This window comes from Papaver somniferum, chromosome 8, assembly GCF_003573695.1.
Source record: "Papaver somniferum cultivar HN1 chromosome 8, ASM357369v1, whole genome shotgun sequence".
Taxonomy (NCBI): domain Eukaryota; kingdom Viridiplantae; phylum Streptophyta; class Magnoliopsida; order Ranunculales; family Papaveraceae; genus Papaver; species Papaver somniferum.
The window spans coordinates 160,256,765-160,281,910 of NC_039365.1; the positions used below are offsets into that span (position 1 = coordinate 160,256,765).

A 25,146-nucleotide genomic window follows, 5' to 3' on the forward strand; every position below is an offset into this window, starting at 1 on the left:
CGAGCCAGAGTCTCTCAATTTTTAGAAACTAAACGAAGAAGTAATGAACAAAAATATGAAACAACTTGGATTTGGTATCTATAGGGTTTGCACAGGGGTGATATCCCACCTTTGGAAATCTCTGAGATGATATTGAGGCTATGTCCTATGGCGTGCTAATCTACCAACTAGATTAGCAGTCCGTTTCATCTAGGATAACCTTCTAAGTCATATGACATTGCTAATCTAGCAGGTAGATTAGCAGTCCACGTCAGCGCAACCAATTTTAGCTGTCAGATCAAAAAATAAATCTAGCAACGTTGAACCATTCAGCGAAAAAATATTTTTTGTGGTGCTAAACCATACAGCGCAACTATCTCGTTACTAGTTCAAGTGCGAGCAAATGCTAGAAGAGAGAACTAGTGTTAACAAATAGACAACACTTTTATTTTTTGAATAACAAGTTAACAACACATTTTGGTTAATCTAGCCGGTCAACCTAGCCCATAAGACTTCAGAATTCTTTAAAACATCCCACCTCAAAACTGCAAAGTCTCCCCCCTCCCTATTTTAAAATATCCGCCTCAAAACTGCAAAATCTTCCCCCTCCTTATCTTTAGTCGACCGTCCACATCATTGATCCGTATGAAACAATACGAACCAATCATAGTCCACCAACACCGTGATGCTTACACCAGTCGGCTGTCCACATCATTGATCCGTATTGAAACAAAAGGAACCAATCATACTCCATCAACACCGTGATACAAATAACCCAGCTCCTCTCATATGATCCGTCCATTAATTCTAATTTTAATCAACGGTTTTTATATCGATCCGTATGAAACATAACAAACCAATCAGGTTCCGTAAGCATCTCTATATAAACACTCCCTCTCTCTCTGAATCAAATCACAACATTTTTTACTCTTTAATCTCCCTAGAAAATTCCCTCTCTCTCACCCACTAAAGTTTTTCAGTTTTCCTTCAAGCATTTTCTGTAATGGCACCCAAAGCAGAGAAGAAACCAGCTGAGAAGAAGCCAACCGAAGAGAAGAAAGCAGAGAAAGCACTAGCAGAGAAGAAACCCAGAGCTGAGAAGAAGTTACCAAGCAAAGATGCTTCAACAGCGGATAAGAAGAAGAAGAAATCAAAGAAATCAGTCGAAACTTACAAAATCTACATCTTCAAAGTTCTGAAACAAGTTCATCCTGATATTGGTATCTCAAGCAAAGCTATGGGCATCATGAACAGTTTCATTAATGATATCTTCGAGAAACTTGCTGCTGAATCCTCCAGATTAGCAAGGTACAACAAGAAACCAACTATCACTTCTCGAGAGATTCAGACTGCTGTTCGTCTTGTTCTTCCTGGTGAATTGGCCAAGCATGCTGTTTCTGAGGGTACTAAAGCTGTTACCAAATTTACTAGTTCTTAATCACTGTTTCTGTGTTTTTTGGTTTTAGGAATTGTGGGTTTGTTTAGTTTCGATGGTTTCAATCTGGGGGTTGAATTAGGGTTTCATATAATGTAAGTAGTAACTCAAATGTTATGAAAGGTGTTCCTTTTCAATTTCTAATCCAATTATCTTGTCACTGAAATCAATTGTCTAATTTTTGGAAATGAATCAATTGAAAACCGTTTATGAAATGTGATGATTTAACTGAATTACATCTTGGAAATATTCTGATTTTTGTAATATTTTCCTTATTTTATTCATTTAAATAGACACAATTAAAGAAAAACCAAGTGAATTTTGGCTTGATTGATTTGATTTTCTGCGAAGGACTAGTGAATTGCTAGTAGTTTTGAGTTTATTTGGTATTCTAAACGTAAACTGGACTGGAAGGTGTCAATTAACCTTAGCTTATTCTTATGCCACCCTCCAACTTTAGATGATCTGCAGCATTGAGGTTCAGCTATTAGTATCAGAAATGGGAACACAATCATAAGCCTTGGAGAAGTTTTGTAGGTCGTTTCTTTTGCAACTTCTTTTTAAAGGTTGCTGCTAGTCAAACCCATTCCCACTCCTTGGATTTTGTCTCTTCAGGATGCTGTCAAGTGGATTCTACAAGATTGAGGATTTTTTTATGAATGAGGATCCAGCTGCAATTGCAGGTTGAAAAGCGCAAAAATCTAATCAAAGGCTTAAAGGTTCAGTGTTTCCTTCGCAGAAATGATTGGAAACCATTCATATAAAAGCCGTAATATTGGACGGGAAAAATACAAAAGCCTCTGTTATTGGTCAGTTTTCTGTTGCTAGTGTGGGGGGCATGCTATTCTTCTGGCTGACTGGCTTGCTAGCAATTGATAAAAGAAACTTCGAGACTTGCTTAGGACCATGCAAGGTAAGGTATTTTTTGATATTCCTTGACTTGTTGAGAGTGCTTTGGCCAAAATTGGTTAACTTGGGCAAACATTTTGATTGCTGTGGATCGAAGAAGTTGCACGTCACAGTCTTGCATTCTCTGGTTCCTCAATGCTTAGCAATCACATGCCAACTAGTTTAGTAATTGTTGCTTTGCAGGTTCACTAGACAACCATCTATGAATTGGGTTTTGGGTGTCGTAAAGGAAAGTAGTCAAGAGTCTGTCTAGTTGAAAATTGTATCCTTTAAGCTCCAAAAATAGATAGTTGTAGAATGAAATGTGCTTTGGGTTCTTTCATACAGTAAAAATAGGCATAGCCGCTTCGGGATCTTATTCCAATTGTTCCAGAAGAAAGAGCATTGTAATGAAAACCTTGTTGGGCTAAGCAATTATTTCTGTAAGGAAGTACTTGAGTAATGTAATGAAAACCCTGAGGCTTAGGGATCTTTCTTGCATGTTTAGCTATGGCCTATGAAAAAAGCAATAGAACCAAGTTTGAGAACCAATTTGTTCATCTGTTTCGAGCAATGCACAGCAGTTCACATAAGCTACTAGACCTAACTCCTACGCTACAAGCATCAAGACAAGTATTGAGCCACAATCCCTGCTGTAAATTAACAAAAGAAGTTTAAGGTAGCTAACGGGTCTAGCTAGTAACCAAAATTGCAACCAAGTAGGACATCTATTGTTAGTCTAAATCCTGACATAAACAACAAAGTGAAGAAAGAAGAATCATACTACCTTGTATCTGTTATCTTCAAGCATACTTATTACATTTGCATCTTTCATGTGAAACCGTCCCATATAGCTAACACAGTGTCCGTGTGTTTGTGATTCAGTGTCTTGTTATTAATAACTTTATTTAAATGGTGCAGGGTGCTATTACTGTACATGGTTTCATATGCATTATCAAGTGGAGCTAATTAATTGGAAATTTTGCTATGGAAAGATCTATTTTACGGGCACCCTGGCCGAGGTCATTGAAGCAAGTATTTGTATCATGGTATAATCATCATACACACAGACAATCAATAAACTTGCATTATGAATAAGAGGCTTAGTTTCTTAAAGCCTTAAAACCCTTTACAAAATCAAGCATTTCAGTGTGTTTCAATTACATTACATTACATCCGATGCACAAAGCAAAAGTGGAAGGAAGAAAAGAAAATCAGAATCCAATCAGGAGATTGGGCTTGTGGACCTGTAGATATTTACTTTTCCGGACGGCTAGATGTTTACTTCTCCACTCTATTCGCGCCCTGACAGTGTCTCCATGGTTCTTTTTAGCACATTTGCTCACCTGCAGCTTGGGTTTAGCAGTAATCTTGTTCCCTGCCTTTTCTTGTTTTTCCTCACAATGTAATTTCCTTTTAGCAGCTTCAACTTTGGGCTCCTGAACTACATCATCTAGTCTTTTCTCACAATGTAATTTCCTTTCCGCTTTATTAGCATCTTCAACTTTGGGCTCCTGAACTACATCATCTTGATTTTTATAAGAAAGGTTCTTATACATATTGGTCCCTGGAATCTTTCTCACTCTAAGCCTGAGAATACATCTTTCTTGCGGTTTTGTTTGAACAACTGGTTGAACAATAGGAGGACTTGGAAGTGGTTGTTCATCTTCAAAATCACTACTACCAAATAAACGATGGTACCAATACTGTTTTTGATCAAGTAAGTCACCACCCTCTGCCATTCTTTTCCTTCCTTAACTAACTGACTTTTTTCTGAAGAAGAATAAAAAGCAAAAGAAGAGGTATTACCAGAGAGATACCTGATTAATTTTGCTACCGGGCTATTTGTTAACTCCCTGAATATTTTTGTTTGTTATGTTTCTGGTTGAGACCTTGCAGGCTGCTATTTGTAGTGTTACTGAGCACAATATTTAGAAACCAACTTCACCTTCTAAATCTTAGCTGCGATGGTATAGTTTCCTAAGTTAAGACGGCAAGTGCCAGAGGTTCAGTTCAGTAATGTGATGGAACTTAACCGTGTGAACTCACGCGGTTCGAGTTAGGATTGAATCGTCAAATCGGGGTCCACCGAATACAGTACAGATAGCGTACATATTGATTTGTAGGTCCGTCCCGCTTTCTTTTCTCAATTTTTTCTCTCTCCTTCTGCTTCTTCATTCTCTCTAGGTATATGGCTAACCCTGAGATTTCACTGCTGGTTTTCTCAGGTCTTGAATCTCTCTCACACATATAATCTTTTTGATTCTTTTAATTTTTTGTCATGTCATTTTCTGGTGAGAATTTGATCAGTTTTATGAAATTGTATCAGGTGGAACTGAAATTAATGGCGTCGTTGAAGATATGAAAAAGTTGACAACTAGGTGTTTCTGATGAAGGACTGCAGAAATTGTTCAGTGTACTTGGTAATTTTAACAAATTAGATTTCTTCAGCTAATATTATGATGTTTGATTGCCCTTGATTGTATTGTTTTAAGATGATAGAAAGTGATTTTGTGTAGGTGTTGGAGGCATTAGATGAATTTCGATCGAGACGTTTGAGACTGCATGTCAGATGAAATCACTGAAGCTCTTGCTATATGAAGATTGCTTGGACACCGTTACATCTTGATTGAGAACACGCGAAATCAGAATGGTACTGTGATCTAATCTGCCTTTCCCTATTCAAAACTAGGCTGGTTAATTTTGTTTGAAATTTGAATAATGTATGATGATTTTCGTTCATTTCAGTTCACTAAAGACTTTAACCTCCATTTGATGTCTAGTCAATTTGAAGCTTAATGGTGCACATTTTTGGCCATAGTTTTGGAGAGCCTGCCTAACCCTCTTAAGCCACTTTCACCTTTTCCACTTTAATGTGGCAAGATTTGAAATAAATGTCATTTTGAGCCAGGTTTCTATGTTGACTGTTACCGCTATTGGGAGGAGTTACCATTTAGAAATATCTTTTGCTTGACTGATCGAAAAATACCAAAATCACGATTTGCTTCTTGATTAGCTTTTTAAAACATGTGATAAATCTTTTCTTTACACAAAATTACTCACACTCTGAGAATATCTTGTTGTTTCCTGTTTTTTCCTAGCACGGTTTATCTTCTTCGGTCGATTTTATGTAGTGGGGTTATCAAGTCAAATCATGCCTTCAGATTCTTAATTTTAGATTTTTGTTATTGTTTTGCTAGGTTCCGTGGTCGTGGGACTGTTGAATTAGTGTGCTGAGTTTGTTTTTTTTAATAGAATAAAAGATTTTATTAACTAAAGGAGTTTTTGTCTCCTGTTAGGAGACTACAAATTGATGGATCATAGTTCTCATAACTCTCACAATTTTGACCAGACACTCTTGTTGTTCTTGCAATAGCATTTGCAGCTTGATTATCATCTCTACTAATGAAATTAAAAGAACAAGTACTAAAACTAGAGATTAAATGTTTTATCTCTTTTGTTAAATTCCTATTTTCCCATTGAATGAGTAAGGATTGGCTGTTGATGGATTGTAATACCAGCTTTGCATCTCCCTCAATCTGAATTTTCGAAAGTTGAAGTCTCTTAGCCCAGTATAGCGCTTCACGAACAGCCATACACTCCCCTGCCTCTGCTCCTAATGCTCCATTTCCATAGGTTCCTTTGATTCCCTGACAGCTATCTGTAAAGTCACGCATAACATACCAGTTCCAAATTCATCAGCGTCATGATCAAAAGATGCATCTATATTGAACTTAATAACTCCTTCTAAAGGTGGTTTCCATCTAGAAATACTGGTATTACTTATGACAGAATTTAAAGAGTTATTATCTATATGCTGCAGATGAGAGGCAAGGTGATATTGTATTCTATGCACAGAGTTAACAGGGTTTAGAGATACTCCCTGAAAGACTAAGTCGCATCTATCTTTCCAAATAACCCATGCACCTATCATTAATGGAAACAGCCATTTTTCTTCTTCAGCATGATGTGTAGTTGAAACCAGCTTATCATCCATTCAGAGACTGTGTTGTTATTATTTCTGACTGTATCAATATTGATATTGATACCACTCCAAACTGCTCTGGCATGTTTACATTCAAACAATAAGTGTTCCATAGTTTCTTCAGCTCTTCCACAGATCTCACATCCAGTATCTTGAGAAGTATTATACAAAGCTCTTTTAAAATTAGTGCAATGTATATCTCTTATGCATTTCCAGACAAACAGTTTTATACGTTTGGCAGCTTTGCATCCCCATAAAAAGTTGCACGGCACAGTCTTGCATTCTCTGGTTCCTCTTGCGCTAGCAATGCTTAGCAATCACATGCCAACTAGTTTATTAATTGTTGCTTTGCAGGTTCACTAGACAACCATCTATGAATTGGGTTTTGGGTGTCGTAAGGAAAGTAGTCAAGAATCTGTTTAGTTGAAAATTGAATCCTTTAAGCTCCAAAAATAGATAGTTGTAGAATGAAATGTTCTTTGGTTTGTTCGTTCATACAGTAAAAATAGGCTTAGCCGCTTCGGGATCTTATTCCAATTGTTCCAGAAGAAAGAGCATTCTAATGAAAACCTTGTTGAGCTACGCAATTATCTCTGTAAAAAAGTACTAGAGCAATGTAATGAAAACCTTGAGGCCTAGGGAACTTTCTTGCATGTTTATGGCCTATGAGAAAAGCACCACCAAACACAACCAAGTTTGAGAACCAATTTGTTCATCTGTTTCGAGCAACGCAAAGCAGTTCACATAAGCTACAAGACCTAAATCCAGCCCTACAAGCATCAAGACAAGTATTGAGCTGCAATCCCTGCTGTAAATTAACAAAAGAAGTTTAAAAAAGCTTATGGGTCTAGCTAGTAACCAAAATTGCAGCCAAGTAGGACATCTATTTTTATTCTAAATCCTGACATAAACAACAAAGTGAAGGAAAAAGAATTCTGTTATCTTCAAACATACTTATTACATTTGCATCTTTCATGTGAAACTGTCCCATATAGCTAACACAGTGTCTGTGGGTTTGTGATACAGTGTCTTGTTAGAATAACTTTATTTGAATGGTGCAATGTGCTATTACTGTACATGGTTTAATTTGCATTATCAAGTGGAGCTAATTAATTGGAAATTTTGCTATGAAAAGATCTATATTACGGGCGCTCTGGTCGAGGTCATTGAAGCAAGTTTCTGTTTCATGGTTTCATCTTATATGTGGCTCGCGGAGGTTGTGCGTGATCTTATGTTTTTAAGTTTGTAGGTGAATGACATTTTCTTACAGAAACAAGTGTTACTGTCTTAGATTGAATTTCTTTACCTCAAGCAAGAAATCTTTTTTCTGACTGAAATTTTGAAAGTTTTTCTCTGTTTCCTTTCTATTGTTAACATCTTTTAAGTTCTCATTACTCATCTCATTTAGTCTGTCTTGATGATTCATTCATTTTTCTATTAGCTTCAGGCTAAGTGGTTCTGGTATATATATATATTATAATCGACATTTTTTTTTGCTGTTTTTTGCTGAGCAGAAAGTAGAATTTAGCAGCCAGCACCTTTTTTCTAAGGGGTAACTCTGCCCAAAAACTGTTGATGAAGGCACAGAAGAGTGGATCGCACGCTGTGTTATAACTTGTAAGTCATCCCAAGAAATTCAAGTATAAAGAAAGACAAATATGATGCATGGAATCCTTTGATTTCTTAATTTCAAAATTTAGTTCAAAACTTTCTTGTTGCAGGCAACATATTCCATCATCTGCTGGTAGAACTGCGCTGTCAAAGTCAGTTTTATCTTCTATTGCAACACTCTTAATGGTCGAGTGTATTCTTCTAAAAGGTGTTCTTCAACATATTATGAAGATACAAAGGTCTTTCTGGTGCGGATATGACACATCACACGTAAAGCTTTACTTCATATCATGGAATTATGGAAAAAGATTTGCAAGTAAAAGATGGATGGTGGTATTGGGCGTTAGAGACACGGAATTTATAAATAAGTCTCTGGTGGTTAAACTAGCCTGGAGATTCCTTACAAACCCAAATGTAATGTAGGTTGAAATTCCAAAGGCTAGCCTGGAGATTCCTTACAAACCCAAATGTAATGTAGGTTGTTCATCAACATGTAGTGGCATAATTTCAGTTAGACCAATACTAGCAGATAACTGCTGCTGGCTAGTTGGAAATGGCTCTTCTATCAGAATATGGGAAGACCCATGGACTCCAGGTTTCAAACCTTCTATAGTATGTTTGTGAATTGTTGTCTCTGCAACAACTAACACAGGTTTGGAATGTTCTTCACTCACTATTCTCTCCAACTGAAGTTACTGCTACCAGTTCCATCCACATTATGGGAGACAATGAACTGAAAGATCGGCTTGATTAAAAACACCCACAGGTAACTTTACAGCGAATTCTTGTTACAAGTTATTGGCTGGTAATATACCTTCATGCTCTAGTTTGCCTAGAAATTATTTTGGAGAAATAAGCAAAAGTCTCCTAGAAGTCAGACCTTTGTGTGACAATTTTTACATAACGGCATTGGTGTGAGGTATAACATACATTGTTTCATAAATAAATGTAAGCCTGAATTTGTTCTACGTAAGTCGGCTCTAGAATGATTCAGTGGGTCCTTTATTCTTTGAATCTGCTTACTTTAGACAAGTGTTTGAAGACTCCACCCGTAATCTGGTTATTTGACTGAGCAATAAGCAAGATACGGATACCCTTTATTCAGAATTGTTACATCATGATGATAATTTCAAAACTTTCAATATTGGTGCTTGCATTCCATGGAACATTTGGGAATTGAAGAACAAAATGTTATTTGAGCAGCAAGAATTCTCTGGTAATGCAATTCTGTCACAAGCTTCTGAAGATTGGTCTTGATTTCAAACTGCACAGCGAAGAGTCAATGCACTATGCTTGGCTATCTACCTTCTCGTTTGCACACTTGAAGTCTTCAACATCTGAATTTTCTACAAATAAGACAATAGACTCCTCCTACTTCACACATAAAGATTAATGTGGATGCTGCCTTCACAAACACATATGGGTTTGCTGCTGCAAATTGCTAGAGATTCTAATGGAAAACATCTAGGAAGTCTGACCAAATTCTTTTAGGCTTCTTCTGCTCTTATGGTAGCTTTGACTTACTTGCTGGGCTTGGAAGACATAAATATACCTAACTGCTGGCCTGGCAAGCCAAGAGAGTGATCAGGATTACAAGCTGGCTCTTGTGTCCAACAGTTGAGTTGGTCTGACAGGTAGTTGTAATTGTAGTTGTACCAGCGGAAACAAAACTTTTAAGCAAGTAAAGGGAACTTAAAACTGCAAGAATTTTATTTTGACAGCATTTACTTGGTTTTGAGGACCAATTTCACTCTACTCGCAAACCCCGTAACTAGCAGACCTACCTGCATTCATTTTTCAATCCAGTCCAATGTAGTTAATATCGGATATCGGTTCATCTCGATCGGGACCGATACACTGGTACGATTTTATATCGGGGATATTATCGTTGAAATATCGGTATAATATCGGTTCTAGATTTAGAGACTAAAATTTTATATTAAACATTTTCTCCACACATTTTCGGATAAGATATAATAGATAACATCAATTTTATCAAAAAAACAAAAGAGTAACTTTAATAGACTTGCTTCGAGAGCTACATGCACCTCTACTACCACCTGGAAGACTTTCTTCGCCAAAATTACCCTTAAACTTTATAGAAAACGACCAATACCGTCTCATATCGGGAAATGTAGAAAAATTTCGTATCGACCGATACGGTCGATATTTGACCGAAACGGCCGATACGGCCGATATTATCGGGCGAATATCGTATCCCCTGATATCCTTCTTATCGTATCTTTCTGAGCCGATATCCGAAATATCCCCGATATATCGGCCGATACGGCCGATATTGACTACATTGATCCAGTCTTCCAAAATAATTTCTCAGATAAATTTACTACAGAATGCTTAATAATTTTTTTATTTATTTTTACTCTACCACCTCTTATTTATCTATAATAATTGATAAATATACGGCAGTGCTATTCAACTCCCTCTTTTCCACCTCCCTATTCACCTCCCTCCAATCTAAACCCCACTTGGACCTGAAAGTTAATCTAAATCCAGATGTGTGGCTTAGATTGAAGAGAGGTAAATAGGGAGATGGAAAAGAGGAAGTTGAATAGCATTTTCAATAAATTTACTATAAAAGCATTTTTTTAAAACTCTAAATGATTTGTTTTCGGCTTTGCTACACTCACCGTGATTTTTTCATCGAGAAATCACCGAGTGAGAGAAACCCCTGAGACCCACCATCCAGGAATTTATAGGGGCCCGGTTTTTTGGTGTCACTCGGTGAATTGACGGTGGGTTTTGCACGGTGAGTATATCATTTTCCTTTGGTTTCGTCTTGTCAATGGGTGTGGTCCATGTTGGGTTGAGATTCCAACGTTCAAAAAGCGATTTTTCTTATAAGTGGATTGTGGGCCATTAATCCTGTATGATTCCCATACCCGTGATTGAGCAGGGTTTCTGACTTCCTCCAATATCTCTCTTTCACTCATAAATCTGACTGACCCTTGGCTGATAGGATCAATACAAAACTCTATTTGGCCATGACCACCTCTTATTTATGTTATCCTCCTTCTGTTTCTGGTAGAGTTTGGAACATAGATAGTGATCCAAGGTGACCGTTAGAATCTAATAAGGTAAAAATGCAACTATTTCTTCAATATTAATCTCAGTGGCAACGTAATGATGAACTAGCATTTGTCACCTAGTAGATTTCCAACTCAAGTGGCTTGAGTTGGGAGCTGAATCAGCCCATCAATAACCATGGTAACTTTTCTGGTGTATAAGTGTAACCACATTCTCTTTTTACTGCGACACTGTCTTGATGTAAATTATGACAAAATTCTTATTGATTCAATCATTTCTAAAATTTATTATTTGTCTTCACTATAAATGTTCATAATAATTGTTGTCAAGAACAATTTAATTCATAAGCCACATAATACATCAACGGTTATCAAACTGTCCCATTCAGTTTGCTGTGACCATAATAAGCCAACAAAATTCAAGCAGCATCTTTTTAAGAAGATAACAAAAGCAGATAATTGAACCTAGCTAGCTAGAGTGCTGAGCCACGAGCATTGTGACAGAAAAACAGACCGTTGGAAGAGACTACTAGTACAGTATATATAAACCCATTTTCCTATTCATCAGAAAAAACAGACAGAGAGAATTAAGGTGTCATAGTTCAAACCCATCAACTAATTCTCCGTCTTCTTCTTCTTCTTCTTCAATTATATATTTATCTTCAACTAGTTTTCTGCTCTGCACTATTGATCAATTTAATGGTGTCCCTTACTAACAAGGCAGCTGCAGTCTCCTTCTCCTTCTCTTATTTCATTTTGTATTTATTCTTGTTTTTCGTCTCAACAACAACATTATTAGCTACACCTACGAACTATAATGATAAATACTCATCATCTTCAACGCAACAAGTTACATCGTCATCAATCTCAAATACGACGAATGATAAGCAGAAGCCGCAACATGGGCACCACAAATGGGTTGGACCGTCCGGTCACCTGTTTATCACGGTTGACGCTAGTGGTCTGGGTGATTTCCTGTCTGTCCAAGCTGCTGTTGAATCTGTTCCGAACAACAACACAAAAAATGTTCTTATAAAGATTAATGCCGGAGTTTACATGTATGTTATATACATATATATGCATATTATTGTTCTTGCGTTCATAAATGCTTTGAATTAGTATGAAGTGTTTTTAATTCATCATACAATCTCTCTTGCAGTGAAAAGGTTGTATTAGAGGCGACAAAGCCTTACATAACTTTCCAAGGGGAAGGAAAGGAAAAGACTATCATACAGTGGCATGATCGAGCGAGTGATCGTGGTCCCAATGGCCAACAACTAAGGACATACAGAACAGCTTCTGTTACCGTTCTTGCTAATTTTTTCTCTGCTAGAAACATTAGTTTCAAGGTATACTCTTTTATATGTTCTTCTCAAGAAGTACAATTGAGAACCAGTTCAAACACAAGCTACTGCAAGAAAGGGGCCGGATTAACTCCACTTATTAGCTAAGTACATTTCCCCAATGTATTACTACGTATTTTCTCATTTATTGATCCCGCAATGTTTAGTATATAGAACTTGCATTTATGCTTTAGTAGCACTTGTGAGATCCACAAGGAGGTGAACGAGTAGGTCAATATGATCAATGGAAATCACGTCGCAGACAATTAGCTCATTGTAATGTCGTGATCACCTAGTAAATGAAAATTTTGTATACACCGAGGAAAATATTGTTGAAATGTTGAGTTTTATTAATTTCCTGTAGATGGGTTAATGAATTTTGAAAGTTACATGACCAAACTGTTTCAACTTGTGATAATTTAATAACTTGTGGTCACATGTATTTGAAGAATACATCGCCAGCACCTATGCCAGGAATGGAAGGATGGCAAGCAGCAGCATTTCGGATATCAGGGGACAAGGCTTACTTCGTTGGTTGTGGATTTTATGGTGCACAAGACACATTATGTGATGACGCTGGTCGACATTATTTCAAGGAGTGTTATATTCAGGGTTCAATTGACTTCATCTTTGGAAATGGACGCTCCATGTACAAAGTACGTTGATTCATACTCATTGCATGCTTTATAATTCTTACATAGTAGTATATTACGGTGACTGCCCCTTCATGAAAGTTTAGAAACCACTCTGCACGTGAAATATTATCTTTTAATTGTTGTATTGGTTGTCTGATATAGGGTTGTGAACTGCACTCAATAGCGAGGAGGTTTGGTTCAATAGCTGCACATGCAAGAACTTCTCCGGACGAAAAAACAGGTTTCGCGTTTGTGAATTGCCGTGTAACTGGAACTGGTCCGCTCTATGTGGGTCGCGCCATGGGTCAATACTCGAGGATAGTGTACTCCTTCACATACTTTGACGATATCGTGGCACGAGGTGGTTGGGATGATTGGGACCATTTGAGCAACAAAAACAAGTACGTATAAATAAGAATTGCTAACTGCTGTGAGTTTTCAGGAGGACACTATGAATGCTCAATATGGATATATGTTCTCTTTTTGATAACTGGTGTAACAATGGCCTGCAGGACAGCGTTTTTCGGGGTGTACAAGAGCTGGGGACCAGGAGCTAATGCAGTGAGAGGAGTATCTTGGGCAAGAGAACTGGATTACGAAACAGCCCATCCCTTCATTGCCAAGAGCTTCGTCAATGGAAGGCACTGGATAGCTCCCTCTGATGCTTGAACCTCTCTTTCATGTACATTTGTTTCTTCGGTGTTATTAGAAATTCACAAAATTGTATCTAGAGAAATTCTCATATAGATAGTTGGCTCATACATCTCCACATTCATATATTTGTGCATTTTGTTCTGTCTACCATAATTGATTTTTTCGTTCTAATGCAGTGTACTTATAAATTTTCGGTTCATTTGAAATTTATAAATATGATGGACTTAATCTTTTTATACCTCGCGTTTTTAGGGGTCACTCAAAAGGAATTAGGGGCCAACAATAAAATAAAATAGGGTAACGAAAATCTAAATTGAAGTTAGCCCTTATCTATAATTTTTTTAATGGCAAAAATGCCCTCAAATAATCGGTAGATAACTACACATTCGGTAGTTTAAGTTTAAGAAAAAATTTCGGATTGCCCTCGATTATAATTTTGGATTTAAGTTTGAGAAACAATGTTAGAACTACCGATTATGGTAGTTTAAGTTTAAGAAACAAACTTGAAAATTGAAAACTTAAGAATTCGAGAATTCTCAAACTTGAAAATGAAAATTGAAAACTTGAGAATTCTCGGATTTGCAATAGCAGGAACATAATCGGTAGACTATTTTACCTACCGATTATGGATGATGTTCTTAAGAAATGATGAACATCAACCAAAATCGGTAGATAAAACGATTGTTATCTACCGATTGTTCTTGATTCAAAAAATTCAATTTTTCTAAAAATTAAACACAATCGGTAGATAATGAACACAATTACTACCGATTATAGTGGGATCAAAATTCGAAAATTGAAGAATTTTTTTCAAAAACTCATTTTGGGGCCAGTATATAATCGGAAGTTTAATTAACTTAAAATACTACCGAATATGGGTAATTCTCATTTCGAAATGCCATTATATAATCGGAAGTTAAGTTCATTTACCTTACTTCCGATTGTTATAATTCCAAAATTCGAAAAATCAAGAGTTTTTTTTCAAAAACTCATTTTGGGACCAGTATATAATCGGAAGTTTAATTAACTTAAAATACTACCGAATATGGTAACTCTCATATCAAAATGCCATTATAATCGGAAGTTAAGTTCACTTACCTTACTTCCGATTGTTATAATTCCAAAATTCGAAAAATTAAGGTTTTTTTCAAAAACTCATTTCGGGGCCAGTATACATTCGAAAGTTAAATTTACTACCGATTATGGTAGTACCAAAATTCGAAAATTAAATATATTCGGAGATTAAAGTAACATAATTTACTACCGATTGTGGTAGTACCAAAGTTAGAAAATTAAAGGATTTTGGAAAAATTTCATTTTGGGGCTAATATTCATTCGGAAATTAAACTTACTACCGATTATGGTAGTACCAAAATTCGAAAATTGAAAATTTTTGGAAAAATCTCATTTTTTGGACACTATATATTCGGAAGTTAAATCAACACAATTTACTACCGATTATGGTAGAACCAAAATTCGGAGAGAGAGAGAAAAAAATAAAATAAATAATTCTGCTAACAATAACTAAACTATCGAATTTATGTTTAGTTTCCGATCATTGAAGGTCAATTTTGCCATTACGAAAAAAAGGATAATAGGTGAACTCAATTTAGGTTTGGATAACCCTATTTTATTTTATTATTGGCCCCTAATTTCTTTTGAGTGGCAACTAAAAATGCTAGGATAAAATTACAATTGTGTGAACAAAGATAAGACTGGCAAGTTCTACATGTTTATCTGTGTTAAAAAATGAGTACATTTGGCCGTTTTGTATGGATCATGCTTAGTTATGTACAGGATGGAGCTAATCCGCATATAAAACTACAGTGAAGTGTTGATAAGTCAATGGGTCGTGTAATCATCTTAAATACAAATTTGCATATTGGGATGACGGAGGAGATTGAAAAAACACAAAATTGGTTAATGTGAACGCAATTATGTCGAGACTATCCAAGTGTTCACAAACAATATTCGCATACGTCCTAATTCTAGAATTGTACATCGTATGCGTAACGAGATGATTATATCGATTCATCGACTCAAAGCCTTCAGGCTTGTCATTGTGTAGTCGAATATTATCATGAATAATGTTCGTGTAAGGAAATAAATCAAGAAACAAATATAAATATAAAGCATATGAAGTTTAACGTGGAATGTAAGATGCAGAAATGTAAATGAGACAAATTTACGTGGTTCGGCACTAAGGCCTACGTCCACGGGGTTTGGTGTTTCACTATGTACTGAATGGTTACAAAGATAGTCGAATGACTTTAGAATATACATGGGTCTGCGGAAGTAGGTGGATTACTTACTCTTCCTATTTGTCTCTCCTATATTCTCCTCTAATTGCTCTCCAAAATGATCTGCCCCTTCTCTCTTATTGGAGAGGGGTATTTATAGGGAGAGAACGTGGGTCCCATCTCTGAAGTGCCGTTGTAATCTTATCTTCTTGTGATTTGTGCCTATTACGCAGAGGTCTTCGGTATATGCCGCGGCCTGAGCTTGAACACGAAGGGTCATCCTCGCTTCTTCCACGAGCTGATCGACACGTGTATAACTCTTTGGTATTTAATGCGGGCAGATGGATGTCTGCTCGTGTCAGACAAGTGTCTCTTTTTCTGGTCACATCTGTGTCAGCCAAACTTCCTCTCGGCCGTTGATCTGGGATATTCCTCGGGATTGGATCGTTAATACCCAAGGGGTATTATCTGGTGCTCCTCTGAGCCATCATACCTCTGTGGTCCTCTGTCCCTGACCGTCATATCTGCTGATCGATGACATCTTCTGATGAAATGATTGCTATCATGTTTTGATGTCTCGCTTCACATGCCTTCCACGCGTCTCTTTCTATACACGTGGAGGATGATGAGAGGTGTACATACAATTTGCCCCTCTTCTTCTAACTTGGGAGTATTTTGCAATTTTGAAGAAGAATGGTAGTCCTACACGTTTCCTACTTTGCATTAAATTCTCCCGTAACTGCTCTTTGGTACGAGGAGCGGTTTTTGTCTTCTCTAGCTTCATAAATAGGAAAGAGAATGTGAAAAAAAAACTTTTATCCTCTTCTTGTCAGTGTTCATTATCTTCTTGTTCTCTTGTTCTTGTTCTTTAGTCATTTACTATCACCGTCCTTGTGAGGAATATAGCATTCAATTTTCTGTTTCTTTCTTCCGCTTCTTTCGTTCTTGATTGTTGCTGCCCCTGTATCTGTCGATATCTTCGATCCTCCTTTCTTCTACTGCAGTTAGTGCTTGTCGTCCTCTTTTATACAGGTATGGGATTTTCTTATCAGTTGTTCACCATTGTTTTATCTGTATATTTATCCGTTTGTCTCCTGCTGCTGTGTTCTTGGTTTTGTGATGAAAATCATACATGTCGAAGCATATATGCTTGCCCCTGTTCTTTGTTACAGCGTCTGCGAGTCTGTGTATGAGTATTATCCCTGGAGTCAGATGGAGTATTTTTTAGTTTCTTAGGGTTTTTCATGTTTATCCGGATGAACCTTCAATTATGGGTTTTTTGATCTTTAGTGATCTCCTCGTATTCTTCTCTAAACTGTTTTTGTGTTTCCTTGTAGATATGTCTGATCGTCCGCGGGCTCCTTACCAAACTCCGCCGTCTAGTCCGACAAGATCCCCTCCGCGTATAGATCCTGATAGATCTCCACTTGGGGAAGGTCCTCACAAGTCTTCGCAATCTGATCCTCGGGGTCATAGGGTTTTGTCTTCCTCCGGTGTGAAGATTATGCCTTCTAAAAAAGGGGATATGCCGAAGGGCCCTTCGGGTCTAGGTATGCTGTTAACCGCGCCCTTCTCGTCCTCGTGAAGATTCTAGGAGTACGCAGGCCTCCTCGTGATGACTCTAGGAGTACGCGGGCTCCTCTCCTCGTAATGAAGTGGTGCTCCGCCCCTTCGTTCAATGGCTCCTCCTTCATGCCTCCGCAAATATCTGCCGCCTCCTCCCGCGGTTTCTTTCAAAGGGAAGTACTCCAAGGGTACTATATCGAGAGCTGATCCGTCTACAAATCTTCCTTCTAAAAGGAAAGCTTCGGAATTGGGTCCTACTTCTGATTCCGCAGACGAAGAAGAAACTGTCCCCGTGATACGCAGCATTTCAGTTGGTAAGAAGAAGGTCACTTTCAAGCATATTGATCTTGAGATGTTCAAGGAAAAACATGAACTCCAAGCTTTTGAGGTTCGCTTCTATGCTCCTGACGATGATATCACCTACGAGCTCCTTGCTAATTATCAGTTTGACGAGTTTCATCTGTTGACTACGGTTGGAGCCTTCGAGGCGGGTCTTATGTTGCCCTTATATAAGTCGGGTGACTCCTTTTATTATGACGTGTTGGCTAGTCGCGAAGGCTCTTCTACGAACACTCATAATCGTTCCGTGTCACAACTATCTGGGAATTATCTTCGTTCACTGAAGGAATGTTATCTGCGGAGCAAGGGAGAGACTATGATGACCTGCTATGTTCCAAATCCTGCTGAGAGAGAGTGGTACACTCCTCAGAACTTTAACAGTTCTTTTGGGGATTATGTCAACAGCAGAAACCGTAAGCCGTGGAGTGTTAGTCTTCGTAATATTGCTGCTCCCCGTGGTGAAATTCGTCTCTTGAGTGAGGTGAGTGATGCCAAGCTGAAGTATGTTCCTGGTACTGAGGGATCTGCTAAACGGAAACTCTTTCCTGCTCGTGAAAGGATTAAGCGTGACCATGATTATGAATGGCATGCTACTGTTATTGAGTAGTTGGTCCTTGGGCTTACGGATGGATTCCGGGTCCACGTGGTTGGCGTCCTTCTGAAAATAGCAAGCCTCGTGAAACTCCTCCTGCTCGTTATGGAGATTTCTGTCCTTGGCGTCCTAATTTCGCGGGCATGAATTTTCCTTATGCTCTTGATGTCGTTGATGGAGATGAGGGAGGGTTCTGGTGCTATCCATCCATCAAAGAGTTGCTGCTGCCAAGGTATAGTTTCTTCTATTCTCTATCTTTTTGCCCCTTTTTCCTTGCTTGAAATAATTTTCATTTTTGAAGTGAGGAAAAAATGAGCTTTGTGGGATGTATACTGGTTTGTAGGTGTCGAAGAAGAAGAAACTTGGACCCAAGCAATCTTCTACTGCGGTTATCAGTGAGGCTGAGGGTTATGAGGAGGTTACGAGTCCCGTAAACCAAGGGTATGGTGAGGATGAAGAAATGTCCAACGGAGAAGAGCGTACCGACACTTCTTATCCTGACGACGAAGGTGGTAATGGAGAAGAGGTTATCGCGGGTGGTGATGGTGAGGCTGAAGTTGCCGCGGGTGGTGATCTTGAAGAAGAAGTTGCTGCGGGTGGTGATGGTGACGAAGAAGTTTCCGCTGGTGGTAATGGTGAGGCTGAGGGTGATGTTACCGTCGGTGGTATTGGTGGGAGTGGATATGTCCCTGTTGGTGATGACATTGTTGGTGTGGGTACTTTGCCCGTAATTTCCCCAGAATTCTCTTTCGGTAGGATATATTCCGCGGGGGAATCCTTCGATGTGACTGCTACCATGGGTCTTGCCGAGGACTTCTCATTGCTTTCCCCACATGATGATTGGGATGTGCTTGGGGACCTTGGAAAAGAATGTACCACTGATCGGAAAGCTGAGAACGCAGGTGGTCATGCTGAGGGTGGTAATGTCGAGACTTGCGCGGGTGAGGAGATAACCGCCAAGGGGAAGTCTGCGGTTGAGTCTCCTTCCGAGGATTTTCCTTTCTCGCTAATGCCTGAAGGTGAAGATGCCATTTTGGCTTGGCTAAAGAAGAAGAACCTGATGTTCGTCCCTAACCCTGCCCCCGTGGTCACTGGTGAGAAGAATTCCGACGCTTATACTCGTCGAATGATGCAACTGTCTTCTGAAGCCCGCGTTGCTGAGATGTGGGAGAAGGATCTTAGAGCTTCGGAAGCTAATTTAGTGGTTGACCCTCCCTCATCTGTTGCTGATATGATGGCCATAGCTGATGGGTACCAGTACGGTTTTCCCCAGCAGCGTGTTTTAGAGGTAAATCCTTGTACTCTTTTATGATATCCGCGCATTGTGTTCTTCGTGATATCTGATTCCTTTGGTATAATAATGTTTGTTGTTTGTGACGTAGATGATGAGGAGCGAACATTGTAACCATGTTCTATACCAGTTCTTTAAAGCAAAGTCTTTAAAGTTGGAGGCCAAGCTTCGTCATAGGGAAGAGGAACTGTCTGCGGCTGAGGCGGAAATAAATGAACTGAGGGGCCGTCTGAAAGAAAAAGAACAGCTGGGCAATGCTGAGGAGAGTCTTCGTTCAGAGCTTGCTATAGTCCGCAATGAATTGGAGCAGACTCGTAGAAGTGTCTCGTCCTTCACAGGTTTGTATTTTACGGATTTTTCACTCCTTGTGATTCCCTATCTGTATTTTGGTGTTCTGTCTGAGTCTCCCCACCCTATCTTCAGTGGGTGGAGTCCCCGAGTTGATATGGCTTCGGAAAGAAAGGGAACGACAGAAATCCCGTATTGCAGAGTTGGTGGGTAAGTTGAAGAGTGAAGCCGCAAAGTGGAATGCTCGTGCTGATGAGCACAACGCCTTAACAGCTGAGTGGCGTGAAAAGCGAACACTGATGGTTGATATGCAAAATAAGTACAATCATGACCGTTGTTTGTTTAATGGTACGCTGCTATGGACGCGTGACAACCTGCGTGATGCTCGAGAACATGCTTCAGACTTAGAGGCTAGAGTGCGCTTTTTAGAAGGAGAGTTACAACAGGCTCGTTCTTTCTTAGGCCCTGGGGTTAGGGATAGTATGCTGCGTCTTTCCGAGGAAAGAGATAATGCTAGGGCCGAGGTTGGTGCACTTAGTAAAGCCCTAGCAGCGTCTCGAGCGGATGTTGCTCGCCAAGTGGAGTCTGAAAGAGATCTTGAGATGAATGTGTATCGACTTCATAAAAGGATGGGGGAGGTGAATGATGAAGTCAACCATCTTCGTCACTTGGATTCGATGAAGCAGGTAGATTTAGACGCCAGTCAATTTGCTCTTACGAACCTTCAAACGGATTATAAGAAACTATCCACCGAATATGACTTTCTTGATGAGGCTCGGGACGCAGTTGTCAATGAGTATGAGGAGGCTTCGGCTAATGTCGAAGGTATAACCTCGTTTTATCGAGTGTGATTCTGTTATTTCTTCGTTTTAACCCCTTGGTTTTTTGTTTTCAGCACTCGAGGGACAGCTTCACGCAGCAAATGATGAGCTTAAAAAGACTCAATCTGCCTTAGTGCAGCAGGAAGGAAAACCAATTATTTCAAAGGGTTGGCCGCGTCTCGTGAGGAAGCAGCGGAGATTGCCTCCAAAGAGGCGGAACGCCTATCTGTATTGCTGTCTCAAGTCAAGAGCGGACCTTATCACTTATAAGGCTCGATGTCAGTTGGCTGAAGAGACAACAAAGTCCTGGATAAGATTGAACTTGGCCTTAAAGTCGAACATGGTCTTGTCAAGAACTATCCGCGCCGTCCCCTTCCCGCGCCTTTGCCTGGTTCTTCTGGGCCCTCTTCAGGTGGTAGTGTACCCTCATCTCGCAGAGACAACCCCGTTGATGGAGCTGTATCGTCCAAGTAGATTTCTTTTATTAGTCATAGAAGTTGATCCTCGTTATTTTTTTTTTTGATGTGTTTCCTTTATCTTATTTGCCGAGTCTTGTAATCAACTCTTTATGAAATGGATCATCCTTTTGGCGTACCTGCGTTATCAATTCATCTTTTTATTTTAAAGTATGTGAAGTGTTAAACTAGAAATAACTGGTTTTGTAAAAAGTTGAGAGTGTTTGAGTGCGACACCGAAGGTAAATACCTTCGTGATCGTCTTGAGACCTGTCACCCCGCTGGCGAATCCTGGGCCAGAGGATTCCCAAACGGTGGGGGCCGAGGCAGCGTTCTAGGATATGGAATGCTTAATTGAAAATATTTACGTGCACCCATTCCGTCGACCCACTGCCTTAAAATTGGTTGGGTATCTCTTTCTGCTGGGTGCCTTCCCCCTGGTCTTACACTCATAGACACTGATAGGGGAGCCCTGAGAGATTGTAGATTAACTACTTTCCCCAATATTGTTAATAAATTTTGTTTACTTGAAGATTTCCCAAAAAGCTTGTTTGATTGATAGGTTGAGGCCTGCTACTCCTCGTCCAGAGATAGAAACATGTAAAGCGGTTACGCTGCCTTCTTCTTCTGGTATTCCCACGCAGATGCAAAGCTGCGCTGCTCCTATGGGTAGTACGGTTTGAGCCATTTAGCATTCCAAGGGTGCCGGAGGACCTCGCCTTTCAGATTGCGAAGATAGTAGGAACCGTTTCCCGCAATGTCGTGTATTATAAAAGGTCCTCCCCACGTAGGTGCTAACTTTCCCCATTTCTTCTCTCGTTGATACTGCGGGATTGTTCTTAGCACATACTGTCCCTCTACAAAATTTCGAAGCTTTACCTTTTTGTTGTACTCCCTCGCTAGTCTCCGTTGATAATTTTCCATCTTCTGCAATGCTGCTTCCCTCCTTCCTTCCAGGTCGTCCAGTCTCTCTAACATCATGTCTGTTGTGAGATTTTTCTCCCATGCTTCGGTCTTTGTGGTTGGCATGAGGATCTCTGTTGGGATGACTGCTTCAGCTCCATAAGTGAGGAGAAACGGGGATTCCCCAGTGGCAGATCTTCGTGTTGTCCTGTATGCCCATAATACATTGTGTAGTTGTTCACACCATCACCCCTTGTGTTCGTCTAATTGCTTTTTGAGTATAAGGGCGAGGGTCTTGTTGGTAGCTTCCGCTTGTCCGTTGCTTTGAGGGTATATGGGGGTGGACTTGTTTTTCCTTATTTTGAAAGTGTCGAAGAGCATGTCTATGTTTTTCACCTGTAATTGTTTACCATTATCAGACACGATTTCCGCTGGTATGCCGAACTTGCAAATAATATTTTGGAATATGAAAGTAAACACGTCCACGTCTCTGATCCTGGCTAAGGCTTTGGCTTCCACCCATTTACTGAAGTAGTCCGTGGCTACTATCAAAAATCGTCTTTTTCCTGATCCTTCGATGAAAGGCCCCACGATATCTATGCCCCATTTTGTGAATGGCCACGGACTATCCACAGAATTCAACGTTGTTGCTGGTGCATGTATCTTTTTGGAAAAACGCTGACATTCTTCACATCATCGGGACATTCTTGCGGCATCTTGTACCATTGTGGGCCAGTAATATCCTTACATTTTTTCTTTGTCGGCTAGTGATCTCATGCCTCTATGATTTCCTGCGTCACCATAATGGATGTCGTTTAGAATTCGATGCCCCTCTTTCCTGGATAAGTAACGTAGTAACGTTCCGATGAAAGATTTCTTGTACAGGATTCCATCCCGAAGGTCATATCTTCCTACTTTGGAGAGTATTTTCCTATTTAGTTTGTGATCCGCGGGTAAGGTTCCATCCTTGAGAAATGCATGGATCATCATTCTCCAATCATCTTCGTTGCTGAAATCTTCGTCTTGATTTGCTCTTGAAAGGATATCTTCTTCGTCAAAATCGTCACGGATGTCTTCTCCCACCTGATCTTCGATATTTTCTTCCACTGTATCTTGATTTGTAGCAAAGGAAAATTGTGTTGCAATCGAGGGTTCGTATACCCTTGTGATTTTGATAGCTTCAATACTCTTGTCCTTCAGCATGGATGATATATATGCTAGGGCATCCGCGTGCCTGAGATCCCTTCTGCATAAATGCCGGAATTTGATGTTCGGAATTTGTGATGCCAATGTTTGGACCAAGGCCATGTAAGATAAGAGGGTGTCGTCGTACACATTGTATTCGAGCCCTATTTGCCGTATGACAAGTTGCGAATCACTTGTCAGTCTTACATCGGTTACCCCCATCTCTATTATTAAGCGGAGGGCATGTACGACTGCCTCGTATTCGACGATGTTGTTAGTATGCTCTTTGAATTCTAACCTGAGTGCCTGTACGATCCTTTCTCCAGTTGGGGTGGTGATGACAATGCCTATTCCTGCCCCTTCCTTATTTTTGGAACCATCGACGAAGACTTCCCACTGTCTTTGACTCGCGGGTTCGAGGACATCAATTGGATCCTTGCTTTCTTCGTCGGATTCTGGTATTCCCTTAATCTCTTCGTCGTTGTCCAGGGGGAGGTCTGCTAAGAAATCCGCCAAAACTTGGGATTTTTGGGAATGTTGAATTTCATGAATGATGTTGAATTGGTCCAGGTGGGTGTTCCACTTGGCTATTCTTCCTACTTTTCCCGCGCTTTTGAGGACTGCTTCCAGTGGTGCTCTGCATGGGACGCGGATGAAGTGAGTTAGGAAATAGGTTCTCAGATTTTGAGTAGCCCACACCAATGCCAGGATGAGTTGTTCGATCTTCGTGTAATTCCTTTCCGCAGAATTGAGGGTCTTGCTGACATAATAGATAGGTTGTTCTATCTTCGTATTGGTTTTGACCAACACTGCGCTAACTGCGTCTTCTGTCGCTGCTATGTACAATGCCAAAACCTCATCAGGATCAGGCTTCTGCAGGATTGGAATTGAAGCTAGGTGTTCCTTGATTCTTTGGAAGGCTTCTTCGCATTCTGCGGTCCATACTCCCTTTTTTGAGAATATTGAAAAAATGTTTGCATTTGTCCGAGGATCGGGCAATAAATCTGCCCAAGGCTGCTATGGACCCATTGAGCTTCTGCACTTCTTTTAAATTCTTCGGAGATGGCATTTCTATTATGGCCTGAATCTTCGCGGGGTCTACCTCAATGACCCTTTTTGTTACCAGATATTCGATGAATTTCCCTGAGGTGACACCGAAAGTGCATTTTTCTGGATTTACTTTCATGTGATGTTTCCTCATTTCTTCGAAGATATCTCTCAGATCCTGGTGGTGATCTTTGCGCAACTTACTTTTGACGAGCATGTCATCAATGTAGACTTCTAAGGTACTACCAATCCATGGCCTGAAGATAGCATCGACCATTCTTTGGTACGTTGCCCCTGCGTTTCGAAGTCCAAATGGCATTCTAGTGTAGCAATAAAGGCCATGTGGGGTGTAAAATGCTGTGTGTAGTTGATCTTCTTCTGCCAGGGCTACTTGGTTGTAACCAGAATATTCATCCATGAATGACAACTCTTCGTATCCTTCCACTGCTTCAACCAGCTGATCTATGCGTGGCAGGGGATAGCTGTCCTTTGGACATGCCTTGTTGAGGTTAGTAAAGTCGATGCATATCCTAACCCCTCCATTTTTCTTAGGAACGACGACCATGTTGGAGATCCATGTAGGGTATTTGACTTCCTTGATGAACCCTGCTTCTAGTAGTTTCCGAAGTTCTTTTTCCACTGCCTTATGATACACCGGTGCAACTTTTCTTATTTTCTTCCTGAAAGGTGGCGTGCCTGGTTTGATGCGCAGCTCGTGTTGGATTATTTTCGGATCAATCCCCGACATATCTCCTAGCTTCCAGGCGAATACATCTGCGTATTCTTTAAGTAATTTGGTTAAGGAATCTTCTCTTCTTTCGTCCATTATGGTCCCTACTTTGATC

At 39.7% G+C, this 25,146-nt stretch overlaps 2 protein-coding genes and 1 long non-coding RNA gene across 3 annotated transcripts; all 3 read left to right on the forward strand.

Moving 5' to 3' along the window:
• The first annotated feature begins 899 nt into the window (after positions 1–899).
• Positions 900–1,629, forward strand: LOC113303726 (histone H2B.7-like). Its single transcript, XM_026552785.1, has one exon. The coding sequence runs from the start codon at positions 983–985 to the stop codon at positions 1,415–1,417; it is 435 nt and encodes a 144-aa protein (XP_026408570.1). The 5' UTR covers positions 900–982; the 3' UTR covers positions 1,418–1,629.
• Positions 1,630–4,462: 2,833 nt separating this feature from the next.
• Positions 4,463–8,846, forward strand: LOC113301364. The gene is made up of 5 exons (XR_003336249.1): positions 4,463–4,530; positions 4,632–4,725; positions 4,822–4,955; positions 7,802–7,904; positions 8,009–8,846. It is a non-coding gene; the product is annotated as an uncharacterized LOC113301364 (long non-coding RNA).
• A 2,682-nt stretch (positions 8,847–11,528) lies between these two features.
• On the forward strand, positions 11,529–13,744 carry LOC113303727 (probable pectinesterase 68). Its single transcript, XM_026552786.1, has 5 exons — positions 11,529–12,000; positions 12,102–12,291; positions 12,735–12,941; positions 13,083–13,321; positions 13,433–13,744. Exons 1-5 carry the CDS (start codon positions 11,642–11,644, stop codon positions 13,587–13,589), a joined length of 1,152 nt encoding a protein of 383 aa, XP_026408571.1. The 5' UTR covers positions 11,529–11,641; the 3' UTR covers positions 13,590–13,744.
• Positions 13,745–25,146: the final 11,402 nt, after the last annotated feature.

Excerpts from the sequence above, each read along its gene's own strand:
- LOC113303727 (XM_026552786.1), top strand. The coding sequence starts at position 11,642 with ATGGTGTCCCTTACTAACAAGGCAGCTGCAGTCTCCTTCTCCTTCTCT. Across the intron at positions 12,942-13,082 it reads ATGGACGCTCCATGTACAAA|GGTTGTGAACTGCACTCAAT; the intron begins GTACGTTGATTC and ends TGTCTGATATAG. Across the intron at positions 13,322-13,432 it reads CATTTGAGCAACAAAAACAA|GACAGCGTTTTTCGGGGTGT; the intron begins GTACGTATAAAT and ends AATGGCCTGCAG.
- LOC113303726 (XM_026552785.1), top strand. The coding sequence starts at position 983 with ATGGCACCCAAAGCAGAGAAGAAACCAGCTGAGAAGAAGCCAACCGAA.